At 45.4% G+C, this 14,365-nt stretch overlaps 1 protein-coding gene across 1 annotated transcript in view; it reads right to left on the reverse strand.

Moving 5' to 3' along the window:
* Positions 1-11,224, reverse strand: part of LOC120979415 (netrin-4-like) — a 44,997-nt gene extending 33,773 nt beyond the window's left edge. The window contains exon 1 of the mRNA XM_040408163.1: positions 10,660-11,224. Coding sequence (XP_040264097.1) covers positions 10,660-10,726 — 67 coding nt within the window. The 5' untranslated portion in view covers positions 10,727-11,224. The remainder of the gene's footprint in view (positions 1-10,659) is intronic.
* Positions 11,225-14,365: the final 3,141 nt, after the last annotated feature.

Here is a 14,365-nt window from a genome sequence, read left to right on the forward strand (position 1 = left end):
TGCAGTCACTGTGTACACACATTACTTATCCTGTACTGATCCTGAGTTACATCCTGTATTATACTCCAGAGCTGCACTCACTATTCTGCTGGAGCAGTCACTGTGTACATACATTACTTATCCTGTACTGATCCTGAGTTACATCCTCTATTATACGCCAGAGCTGCACTCACTATTCTGCTGGTGCAGTCACTGTGTGTATACATTACTTATCCTGTACTGATCCTGAGTTACATCCTGTATTATACTCCAGAGCTGCACTCACTATTCTGCTGGTGCAGTCACTGTGTACATACATTACTTATCCTGTACTGATCCTGAGTTACATCCTGTATTATACTCCAGAGCTGCACTCACTATTCTGCTGGTGCAGTCACTGTGTACATACATTACTTATCCTGAGTTACATCATGTATTATACTCCAGAGCTGCACTCACTATTCTGCTGGTGGAGTCACTGTGTACATACATTACTTATCCTGTACTGATCCTGAGTTACATCCTGTATTATACCCCAGAGCTACACTCACTATTCTGCTGGTGGAGTCACTGTGTGTATACATTACTTATCCTGTACTGATCCTGAGTTACATCATGTATTATACTCCAGAGCTGCACTCACTATTCTGCTGGAGCAGTCACTGTGTACATACATTACATTACTTATCCTGTACTGATCCTGAGTTACATCATGTAATATACTCCAGAGCTGCACTCACTATTCTGCTGGAGCAGTCACTGTGTACATACATTACTGATCCTGTACTGATCCTGAGTTACATCCTGTATTATACTCCAGAGCTGCACTCACTATTCTGTTGGAGCAGTCACTGTGTGCATACATTACTTATCCTGTACTGATCCTGAGTTACATCCTCTATTATACTCCAGAGCTGCACTCACTATTCTGCTGGTGCAGTCACTGTGTGTATGCATTACTTATCCTGTACTGATCCTGAGTTACATCCTGTATTATACTCCAGAGCTGCACTCACTATTCTGCTGGTGCAGTCACTGTGTACATACATTACATTACTTATCCTGTGCTGATCCTGAGTTACATCCTGTATTATACTCCAGAGCTGCACTCACTATTCTGCTGGTGCAGTCACTGTGTACATACATTACTTATCCTGTACTGATCCTGAGTTACATCCTGTATTATACTCCAGAGCTGTGCTCACTATTCTGCTGGTGCAGTCACTGTGTACATACATTACTTATCCTGTACTGATCCTGAGTTACATCCTGTATTATACTCCAGAGCTGCACTCACTATTCTGCTGGTGCAGTCACTGTGTACCTATATTGCTTATCCTGTACTGATCCTGAGTTACATCCTGTATTATACTCCAGAGCTGCACTCACTATTCTGCTGGTGCAGTCACTGTGTACATACATTACTTATCCTGTACTGATCCTGAGTTACATCCTGTATTATACTCTAGAGCTGCACTCACTATTCTGCTGGTGCAGTCACTGTGTACATACATTACATTACTTATCCTGTGCTGATCCTGAGTTACATCCTGTATTATACTCCAGAGCTGCACTCACTATTCTGCTGGTGCAGTCACTGTGTACATACATTACTTATCCTGTACTGATCCTGAGTTACATCCTGTATTATACTCCAGAGCTGCACTCACTATTCTGCTGGTGCAGTCACTGTGTACCTATATTGCTTATCCTGTACTGATCCTGAGTTACATCCTGTATTATACTCCAGAGCTGCACTCACTATTCTGCTGGTGCAGTCACTGTGTACATACATTACTTATCCTGTACTGATCCTGAGTTAAATCCTGTATTATACTCCAGAGCTGCACTCACTATTCTGCTGGTGCAGTCACTGTGTACATACATTACATTACTTATCCTGTGCTGATCCTGAGTTACATCCTGTATTATACTCCAGAGCTGCACTCACTATTCTGCTGGTGCAGTCACTGTGTACATACATTACTTATCCTGTACTGATCCTGAGTTACATCCTGTATTATACTCCAGAGCTGCGCTCACTATTCTGCTGGTGCAGTCACTGTGTACATACATTACTTATCCTGTACTGATCCTGAGTTACATCCTGTATTATACTCCAGAGCTGCACTCACTATTCTGCTGGTGCAGTCACTGTGTACATACATTGCTTATCCTGTACTGATCCTGAGTTACATCCTGTATTATACTCCAGAGCTGCACTCACTATTCTGCTGGTGCAGTCACTGTGTACATACATTGCTTATCCTGTACTGATCCTGAGTTACATCCTGTATTATACTCCAGAGCTGCACTCACTATTCTGCTGGTGCAGTCACTGTGTACATACATTACTTATCCTGTACTGATCCTGAGTTACATCCTGTATTATACTCCAGAGCTGCACTCACTATTCTGCTGGTGCAGTCACTGTGTACATACATTACTTATCCTGTACTGATCCTGAGTTACAGCCTGTATTATACTCCAGAGCTGCACTCATTATTCTGCTGGTGCAGTCACTGTGTACATACATTACTTATCCTGTACTGATCCTGAGTTACATCCTGTATTATACTCCAGAGCTGCACTCACTATTCTGCTGGTGCAGTCACTGTGTACATACATTACTTATCCTGTACTGATCCTGAGTTACATCCTGTATTATACTTCAGAGCTGCACTCACTATTCTGCTGGTGCAGTCACTGTGTACATACATTACTTATCCTGTACTGATCCTGAGTTTTACAGCAAGACACGGAGGCTCCTATTGCTATCTCTTCCTTTACTGTTCCACCAATAGCAGCAAAGAAAATTTACATAATGAACATGGTAACCATAGTAACACAATGTCCCTCCCCAGACAGCCCCCTATAACAGGCAGCTCCTCCTCAGGGTCTTCCTCTTTCTTTGCTGCTGCCACCAGATAAGTGCTGCAATTTTACCTCATGAGTTCTATTGATTCATATCATATTGTGTCTTTGGTTTAGAATATATATATATTTAATCTATCGGTGTTTTATCCCAGGCTTGTTTTCCCCTCATCATCTGCATTATACTTTTGTTTTTCACCTGTTTTTGTTGGTTTTCTCCCCCTTATCATTCCCTGGGGGTGTTATTTCTGCTGCTTGTACCCATTTCGGGGGGTCTCCCCCCCCCCCCATCAGCTCTTGTGATTTATCCCATATTTATTTACCTCTTATTGCTCGCCGCTGCATATTCCCCCCTTGCCACTTGCGTTTGGCGCTCTTTTCCTTGCTTCTTAGATCGGGACACCTTTCCCTGACGGCCGGATCTTCTTTCTCTGTTTTCCCGGGCTTGCGCGTAGTATCGCGAGATCCCGGCGGCCATCTTGGTTCTCGCCTATTGCGGGATCTCGGCGTTCTTGTCAGTTCCGCTTGTCTGCGCATAGGTACGGCCTTATTGCCCCTGCTCTCCCGTTCCTGCTCCCGCTCCTACCGCATCGCGCCTGGGTGATTAACCCTTGCTCGTCGCTCTTAGGTAAGGTTAGGTATTTCCCCTATTTCGGCCCGGTTATTATCTCTGGCCCTGGGCTATATTTATTCATACCTCACTATGTCAGCAGCCGATTTACCCTCCTCCCAGGCCTGCCCACTGCCTGCAGATGATATGGAGATAGAGAGGGATGACCCTCATACATTGGCCCTACAGCAGTCGGTCTCCAGTGCCATAATGACTGCTATGGACTCCATGTCCACTATGCTGGCTGCCACCATTTCTCAGGCCCTCGCTGCACACCCTCCTAGAGAGGCCTTGCAGACTGCCCCTGTTATACATACGCCATCTGACGCCATTGATGCTCCTGTTTCACAGGATAATAGAACTGGTGTGCGTACTGCCACCCATGAGAGCGTGCTACGTTCACGCAAGAGAGCCTTGCTGCGCCAGCAGAAAAGGCGCGTACGTGGAAATGTGCCAGAGCACAACCAGGTACTGATTCAGATTCTGATGTGGGCTCAGATTTAGAGGCGTATTGAGGATCATGATAATCCCTCTGATGAGGAGACCCCTGATCCGACTCCACTACCAGGGGCCCCGTCCCTCTACTTCCTTAGTAGTCAGCTCAGCTCCTTCAACGGTCGATTTGACGTCTGCTTTGGTAGACCCTGCTGGCGAACTTATGTTCGATCCTGACACTCTCCACCACCCCCAGTCAGCGGAATGGCTTCCGTCCGATCATGTGGGCAAATATTTGGAATCTCGGGTTCGCCACCCGCTAAGTAAAGAAGCTCGTAACAAGCTACGTGCTGAGTGCCCTAGACCCGTGGTCCCTAACAAGGTCTGTGATACCCCTGTGGTCGACCCCAAAATACCCAATTTTTGGCAAAATCAGGCTGGAACCCCCGTAGAGGGTTAGACTCCGCCTTGAGGAGCTGCCAGGACAGCTCCTGGATGTATTTGGGCCCCTTACTAAACTGCTAGAATTAGCTGAAACTGCCAGAGCGGACGGCTCACGTATAGATCCCGAAGAGCTTCGTGGAGCGATTTGTGTCGCGGGCAACGCCAATACATCCTTATCTATTGAACGGTGTAAGGCCATTCTTTTTAAATTAGACCCCAAGCTGGCTAACCTTGCCCTTACGGAGGCAGGTAAGGATGCACAAGGGCTGCTGTTGGCGACTCCTTTATTTAGGATCTTGGCCGATTTGTTTGCGCATTTACTGCATTAGATAAGGCGCCTGGTCAGACATCACTTCCGACCCATGGGTTTTGTCCACAGTCATGGGCTTCCAGATCGAGCTCATAGACTCTCCTTACCTTCTCCTTCCCCCCCCCCCCCCCCCCGTTTTGTTCTGTCAAGACCCGATTGCACCCAGGTAGACCTAGAGCTATTTTCGCTCTCCCACAAGTGTGCGATAGAAAGGGCACCCCCTTCTCACAGGAGGGTCCTCAGCAATATCTTTCTGGTCCAGAAAAAGGGTGGTCAGATGCGCCCGGTGATAAACCTTCGGTCTCTGAACTCCATAGTCCGCTATCGCCACTTCAAGATGGAGGGGATTCACCTCCTCAGAGACTTGCTTATGCCCGGGGATTGGATGGTGAAACTGGACCTCAAGGGTGCTTACCTGACGGTACCGATTGCCCCCCAATCCAGGGACCTTCTAGTTTTCTGTGGGGAGGAGAGACTTGGCGGTTCACCTGTCTCCCTTTCGGCCTGTCCTCCGCTCCTTGGTGCTTCACCAAGCTGATGCGTCCGGCCATGTCTTGGCTTCGCAGTCGGGGTGTACGTCTGATTGTTTATCTGGACGACATTCTTATCATGCATCATTCCAGGCCGACCTTGCTGGAACATCTAGGCTGGACGACGGATCTGCTTTCACGCCTCGGTTTTTCTCCTCAATTGGAGAAATCTTGCCTGTCCCCTCTACAGAGGATGAATTCCTGGGGTTCACAGTGGATTCAGTGTCCGAATCCCTCAGCCTCCCGACATCAAAGCTGCGCTCAATTCGGAAGGAACTGCGACACGCCGTGTCTACCCCTCAGTTGACCTTACGACATCTGGCCCGCATCATAGGCCTGCTCGCCTCTTCCATCCGGGCGGTCTTTCCTTCTCCGCTGCATTATCAAGCTCTGCAACGCCTGAAGATTGCACACCTCCGCTCAGTGCGGCGTTTGCGGATTTGGTTACCTTGGACTCAGAAGCCAGGGAGGAACTTCACTGGTGGATCGACAACTTGGAGGCATGGAATGGCAAGGCGATCTTCGGCCTTCAACCAGAGTTTACGGTAGAATCGGATGCGAGTCTGCAGGGCTGGGGTGCCCACTGCAACGGGGTCTCCACGGGCGGCCGCTGGACGACGGACAAGACGAGCCTTCACATCAACGCGCTGGAACTGCTGGCCGGATCTTTTGCCATTCGGAGTTTCACCAATGGGATGGCTCATGCCTGCATCCTCCTGCGTATGGACAACGTGTCTGCTGTCCGTTACGTCAACCGTTTGGGTGGTACCCAATCGGCGACTCTGGCTCGGCTTGCGAAGGAGTTTTGGTCCTATTGCCTTCCAGGGACATAGTGGTCCAAGCGGAATACCTGCCCGGCCTCCACAACACTCGGGCGGACCGGAGTTCCGTTGTTTTACGGACGGCAGCGATTGGCGACTGGCCCCGAACATATTTTCCACGATATCGGACGTCTGGGGTCCCTTCTCTGTGGACCTGTTTGCTTCACGGCTCAACGCGCAGCTTCCTCGATTCTTCAGCTGGCGCCCGGATCCGGGAGCGGAGGCGGTGGACGCATTCCTGCAGGATTGGTCGAGCTCCCTTCTATATGCATTTCCTCTGTTTGCGATGATTCCGAGGATGCTGCTTCAGGTGCGTCGCAGAGGGCCGAATTGACGGTGGTGGTTCCCTTTGGGGGACTCAGAGTTGGTTTCCGGCTCTGCTGGAGCTTCTTGTAGACATACCTTTTCTTCTTCCAGACCACGTAGATCTTCTTCGCGATCCCAGGGGGTTGAGCCACCCGCTTCTGCTGGAGGGATCCCTGCAGTTGCTGGCGTGCCGAATCTCAGGATACCTGGAGAAGTCGAGGGCGTTTCGGAGGCAACTAGACGCCTCCTGGACAATGCATGGGCTCCCGGCACTAGAAAATCTTACCGGGCAGCTTGGGGATCTTGGTCTGGTTGGTGCCTTGAACGGGACGTTGATCCCATTTCGGCACCTGTGAGTCATTGTTACAATTTCTATACCTCCTTGTTGAGGCTGGTAAAGCTTCTAGAACGATCAACCTATTTCGGTCCGCTATTTCCTCTACTCATCAGGGCTTTGACGGTAGACCTGCGGGCCAGCACCCTTTGGTTTGCCGCTTGCTTCGTGGCTCGCGTCTTGCTTGTCCTCCACGTCCTCGGTTTGTGACCACTTGGGACGTCTCGTTGGTTTTGTCGTTTTTGTCTGCTTGGCCCAGCAATCCGGATCTTTCCTTGAGACAATTATCTGCTAAGTTACTTGTACTTTTCTGCCTTATTTCCTGCAAACGGGTGTCGGATGTTCAGGCTCTGGATCATGACGCTAGATCCTTCACTCCGGAGGGTGTATCCTTCAACATTTCTAGACGTACTAAAACTCACATTAGAGAAGTTTGATATCCTAGTTTCCCTCCTCTCCGGCTCTTTGTCCAGTGGCTTGCTTGCGGGAATACGAATCCCGGACAAGGGTTTACCGCTCTCCCTTGGTCCCACAACTTTTCCTTTCTATTCGCCATACTTTCGGGCCGGTCTCCAGTCCGACTTTAGCTCGTTGGATGAAGTGGGTTATGTCCCTTGCGGGTATTGATACTGCTATTTTTACGGCGCATTCGGCGAGAGGTGCAACTGCCACCGCTTTGGCGATTTCTGGTGCGCGTATGGAGGACATCTTACGTCTGGCTGACTGGTCCAGTGTCACGACGTTCAGGGAGTATTATTTTCGTCCTCCTCCTCATTTGTTTGCTTCTGTGATTTCTCAGCTTTGAACTAGCAATAGGAGCCTCCGTGTCTTGCTGTAAAACTTATTGATTTTCCTAGTCTACAACGTAAAGTCATAGTTTTATTAAAGACACGGAGGCGAGTATTGCCCACCCTGTTTTACGGCCCGCCCAGTTATTAATTATTTATTAATTCTTTATATATGTATTTATGTATGTATTGTGTTTTCGGAGGAGGTTACGTTTTCTTGTGTTTATTTATATATATTTATTGTATTTATGATGTATATTTTTACTATTGAAGTTTGATAGATGGTTTTATGGTTCATTTCCGGTTATCGACTATCTGACTTGATTTGTTCCAGATCGATATTTACTCTGGCCATATTCTTTATCTTATTTCAGGATGAGAGTTCGCTGATTTCCAGGATCTGCGTCCTTCTAATTTTCCTTCTAAGGTGTTAGCCACGTTGGCTTCGATTGAGTGGTTCGGTGGGAGCTGTGTCGTTCGCTTCCAGTTTCTGGTTCTTGTTGACGGTTCCAGTTGATTTCCAGTTACGGTGCCAGGTTCAAAGAAAGAGGAAGACCCAGAGGAGGAGCTGCCTGTTATAGGGGCTGTCTGGGAGGGACATTGTGTTACTATGGTTACCATGTTCATTATGTAAATTTTCTTTGCTGCTATTGGTGGAACAGTAAAGGAAGAGATAGCAATAGGAGCCTCCGTGTCTTTAATAAAACTATGACTTTACGTCGTAGACTAGGAAAATCAATAAGTTACATCCTGTATTATACTCCAGAGCTGCACTCGCTATTCTGCTGGTGCAGTCACTGTGTACATACATTACATTACTTATCCTGTACTGATCCTGAGTTACATCCTGTATTATACTCCAGAGCGGCACTCGCTATTCTGCTGGTGCAGTCACTGTGTACATACATTACATTACTTATCCTGTACTGATCCTGAGTTACATCCTGTATTATACTCCAGAGCTGCACTCACTATTCTGCTGGTGCAGTCACTGTGTACATACATTACTTATCCTAAACTGATCCTGAGTTACATCCTGTATTATACTCCAGAGCTGCACTCACTATTCTGCTGGTGCAGTTACTGTGTACATACATTACTTATCCTGTACTGATCCTGAGTTACATCCTGTATTATACTCCAGAGCTGCACTCACTATTCTGCTGGTGCAGTCACTGTGTACATACATTACATTACTTATCCTGTACTGATCCTGAGTTACATCCTGTATTATACTCCAGAGCTGCACTCACTATTCTGCTGGTGCAGTCACTGTGTACATACATTACTATCCTGTACTGATCCTGAGTTACATCCTGTATTATACTCCAGAGCTGTACTCACTATTCTTCTGGTGCAGTCATTGTGTACATACATTACATTACTTATCCTGTACTGATCCTGAGTTATATCCTGTATAATACTCCAGAGCTGCAATCACGGTTAGGCATCTTGCACACAAACGTCATGCACTCTGCATCACAGAAGTGGACCCATTCACTTGAATGGGTCCGCAATCCCGGAAATGCGGAACGGAAGCACGGATCTGTCCGTGCCTCCGCATCACAAAAAAAATAGAACTTGTTCTAAGTATTTTGTTTCCGTGTCCGTTCCGTTTTGTTTTTTTTGCGGATAGGATGCGGGCCCATTCATTTCAATGGGTCCGCAGAAAATGCGGACAGCACACTGTGTGCTATTCGCATCTGTATGTCCATTCCGTAGCCCCGCAAAAAATATCAGTTTTGCAGACAAGGATAGACATTGTTACAATAGATCCGCAAAAAAAAAATAGATGCCATACGGACGTCATCCGTTTTTTGCGGATCCGCAATTTGTTGACTGCAAAACACATACGGTCGTGTGCATGTAGCCTAAGTTGAATGGGTATCGATCCGTCCCGGCCGCCGCATGGACGTTGCCCCTGCATTGGGGACCGCAAATTGCGGTCCACAATGCACGGAATGGATGCACAACATTCGTGTGTAAGACGCCTTATACTGAATCAATCCCAAATCTCTTTCTCTTCGTCACCAGATAACTGTCAGGCAGCGGCCGGTTACTTTCTGGGTGCAGCAGATTTGGTTATCTATTTTTGGGGAAGTCTGGTGATAACCAGTTTAGCAGCTATTGACTAATACTGTGGTTGTCAGTTTCCGAAACTCCTGAAAGGCAAATGAAATTGTCAGTGGGAGGGGCATACTCCTTCCTGTTTGTGTGTTGGGGTGGGGGGGGGGGGGTTACTGGTATTTCATCAGTTTTTCTCGTGGATATACAATGTAGCAGATCTGCAGATGCAGTAATACAAAAAAAAAAATCACAATCCATCCCAATCTGATACATTATTGACACATAGTTTTACATGATATCCATGGACCATGCATCGAGCCGTGGAACATTCTATTATAAGGGTCATTATTGATCATGTGTCTTGTGGCTTTTTTTTTGGCTCTGACAACCTGACCGGAGCCAAGTGACCTCAGGGAGGGAAAGAAGATGCTGATGTATGGATGGAAATGCCGAATCCTGCCCAACAGGCTGAAATAATCATGTGCTGACTGTTTCCACCCCGACTAGACAGACGTCCATTACACAGGCAGCTCCCAGAAAAGCACAGACATTACTGACAGCAGCTGTACCCAAGAGATTCTGCAGCAGCTGAGTGTTATAAACTGCATGCATAAATATTGATTTATCCATCAATCCATGTATCTATCTCCTCTATCTATCTATCTCCTCTATCTATCTATCTATCTATCTCCTATCAATCTATCCAACTATCCATCCATGTATCTGTCTCCTATATCTATCTATCTATCTATCTATCTATCTATCTATCTCCTCTATCTATCTATCCATCCATCTATTATCTATCTATCTCCTCTATCTAATATCTATCTATCCATCCATCTATCCATCCATCCATGTATCCGGCTATATTGATGTCCTCTATCTCATATCTCCGTTGCCTATGAAGCGATCTCATCTATCTCATTTATATCTATGCATCAATCTATATATCTGTCTATATTTATGTGATATAGCTTCTATCTATCAATCAATCACAGACAGTGAATACAAATATTGCTGACATCAAAGGTCATCTAATTGCTCTAATTAACTCTTAACTTGCACTACAACTCCCAGCACGTGGCGTCGGTGCATGCTGAGAGTTGTTTGCACCGACCTGCTGGTCATGTGACCTCCAGGTGATCCTTCAGTAGGACTTACCTGAGTCTGGGTGCACTGTGACTATCCATTCCAGGAACACAATGAAAGTGATGCCCTTGTTCTGCATGACAGGAGATGGCTCCCAGATGATGGGGGTGATGGTGACTGCTGATGAGATGGCTGCTAGACTCCCCTCAACCCTGCATCGTCTGTCACCCCAATAGCGTCAGTGTCTAGGGGGCAGCTGCTGACATCTCTGGGGTCATCCTCAGGGAGTGCTGCCTCTGTCTGCCCTAGAATTCTATTCCCTGTCTCCACATGTCAGTGTAAGGACTCCAGCAGCTGTGATGTCAGCCTGCTCTCCACCCCTTCAGATCAGTGAGTGTATCATCCCGAGGGCAGGTCTGTGCCTCTGCCACTGACTACATGCACATCCTGGATATTACAGACTGGTTGATTATAAAGAGCTGTAGATTATAAACTCTGTTAGAATGGTGCTGCAGGTGGACTGTAATCCTGCACTGATTCCTCTCCTAAACTTCTTGAGGTCCCTGGAGATGCTCTGGTCCTCGGCTCCTTCCTCCTTGAGATGCTGAACCCTCTCTCTCTCTTGGAGGCAGCTGGGCTGTCACTTCATTGCTTTTTCTCAAGCTGTTGTCTCTTTAAATTAAATGTCTAACACGTGGGTAAAGACCCCGCCCACTCACTTTTTGGAATGTGACAGAGCAGCGCTCTCTGCTGGACAAAAATCTGCACGGCAGGCACCTGCCATAGAACTGCATGGACTGTAATAATCCAGTTCACAAAGGCCTGGAATACACTTTGCTTTCAGTCTCTTCTGTTTTTAAACTTTATGATTGCTGTCAATGAATGGAAACATTTTCACATGCTTAGCATGAAAATGGGCGTAACTACAAACCAAGTGGCGCCATATCAAAGCTTACAAAGGGGCCTACTGTACTATGTACAATTTTGACAGTGAGTTTAAAAAAAATATATGATTTATGTTCCCTAAGGCGCAGGGATAATAAACACAGTGATGTCACAGTACAGAGATAATAAACACAGTGATGTCACAGTACAGGGATAATAAACACAGTGATGTCACAGTACAGGGATAATAAGCACAGTGATGTCACAGTACAGGGATAATAAACACAGTGATGTCACAGTACAGAGATAATAAACACAGTGATGTCACAGTACAGGATAATAAACACAGTGATGTCACAGTACAGGATAATAAACACAGTGATGTCACAGTACAGAGATAATAAACACAGTGATGTCACAGTACAGAGATAATAAACACAGTGATGTCACAGTACAGGGATAATAAACACAGTGATGTCACAGTACAGGGATAATAAACACAGTGATGTCACAGTACAGGGATAATAAACACAGTGATGTCACAGTACAGGGATAATAAACACAGTGATGTCACAGTACAGGGATAATAAACACAGTGATGTCACAGTACAGGGATAATAAACACAGTGATGTCACAGTACAGGGATAATAAACACAGTGATGTCACAGTACAGAGATAATACACACAGTGATGTCACAGTACAGGATAATAAACACAGTGATGTCACAGTACAGAGATAATAGACACAGTGATGTCACAGTACAGGGATAATAAACACAGTGATGTCACAGTACAGGGATAATAAACACAGTGATGTCACAGTACAGGGATAATAAACACAGTGATGTCACAGTACAGAGATAATAAACACAGTGATGTCACAGTACAGGGATAATAAACACAGTGATGTCACAGTACAGGGATAATAAACACAGTGATGTCACAGTACAGGGATAATAAACACAGTGATGTCACAGTACAGAGATAATAAACACAGTGATGTCACAGTACAGGGATAATAAACACAGTGATGTCACAGTACAGGGATAATAAACACAGTGATGTCACAGTACAGGGATAATACACACAGTGATGTCACAGTATAGGATAATAAACACAGTGATGTCACAGTACAGGGATAATAAACACAGTGATGTCACAGTACAAGGATAATAAACACAGTGATGTCACAGTACAGGATAATAAACACAGTGATGTCACAGTACAGGATAATAAACACAGTGATGTCACAGTACAGAGATAATAAACGCAGTGATGTCACAGTACAGGGATAATAAACACAGTGATGTCACAGTACAGGGATAATAAACACAGTGATGTCACAGTACAGGATAATGAACACTGTGATGTCACAGTACAGAGATGATAAACACAGTGATGTCACAGTATAGGATAATAAACACAGTGATGTCACAGTACAGGATAATAAACACAGTGATGTCACAGTACAGAGATAATAAACACAGTGATGTCACAGTACAGGGATAATAAACACAGTGATGTCACAGTACAGTGATAATACACACAGTGATGTCACAGTACAGGATAATAAACACAGTGATGTCACAGTACAGGGATAATAAACACAGTGATGTCACAGTACAGGATAATAAACAGTGATGTCACAGTACAGGATAATAAACACAGTGATGTCACAGTACAGGATAATAAACAGTGATGTCACAGTACAGGGATAATAAACACTACCAGGCCTATTACAGGCAGGGGTGCACCACCAATGAGGCCGGGTGAGGCGATCGCCTCAGGCAGCACCTGGTAGTCACAAGCCAGGGGCAGTCGAAGGACCATGGGCTGAAGGGAAGGGGTTAGGTTAAGAAATTGGCATTGGGGAAGGAGGGGGTGCCATTTCAGTTTTCTCCTCTAGGTGCACCCCTGATTACAGGTATATTCCAATGCAGCCCTGTAGGTGGCAGCACTGCATTGGAATTTACTGAATATAAAGGTGTCTGAGCTGTAGACAGTATGTTATAGAGCAGGAGGAGATGAGCAGATTGATATATAGTTTTCTAGGAAAAGAATCAGTAAAACTTGTAATTTACTCATTTAAATTCCTGCTCATTCTGGGCTTTTGAAGTCCAGGAGGCGGGGCTATCAGTGATTGGCAGCTCTCTGTATGCACAGTCATAGATCAGACTATCAATCACTGATAGCCCCGCCTCCTGGACTTCAAAGCCCAGAATGAGCAGGAATTTAAATGACTGAATTACAAGTTTTACTGATTCTTTTCCCAGAAAACTATATAACAATCTGCTCATCTCCTCCTGCTGTATAATAAGCTGCCTGCATTCTCATGGTGACAGATTCCCTTTAAATCACATTTGTGTGTTAAAAAAAAGTCAATCTGATTGTTTAAAGTACATGTCCCCCAGAAGGGGCTAAAAAAAAAAAAAGTAAAAAAAATATATAAACATGCAAATCACCCCCCTTTTCCCATAATTAAAATGCCCATACTATTAAAATAAAAAAATATTTATCCCATACAGTGAACGACGTAACGGAAAAGAAAAATCAAAATGGCTGATTCATCAGTTTTTCATCACTTCACCTCCCCCAAAAAATTTTAATAAACGTGAGCAAAAAGTCAAACACATTCCTAAATGGTACCAATAAGTACAGACCTTCCCACAAACAATGACCCCCCCCCCCCCCTCCTCCCATGGCTTTGCATAGAAACAAAAAAAGGTATGGGGGTCAGAATATGGTCATGAAAAGATAAAATATATTATTTTTTTCAAAAGTTAATTTTTTTTTTCAATATTAAGACACAAGAAAAATTATACGTCATCGTCCTGACCCAGAAAATGAAGGTAACAGGTCAGTTTTATCCCATAGTGAACATCGTAAAATCGA

Source organism: Bufo bufo, chromosome 9 (assembly GCF_905171765.1).
Source record: "Bufo bufo chromosome 9, aBufBuf1.1, whole genome shotgun sequence".
Classification (NCBI taxonomy): Eukaryota; Metazoa; Chordata; class Amphibia; order Anura; family Bufonidae; genus Bufo; species Bufo bufo.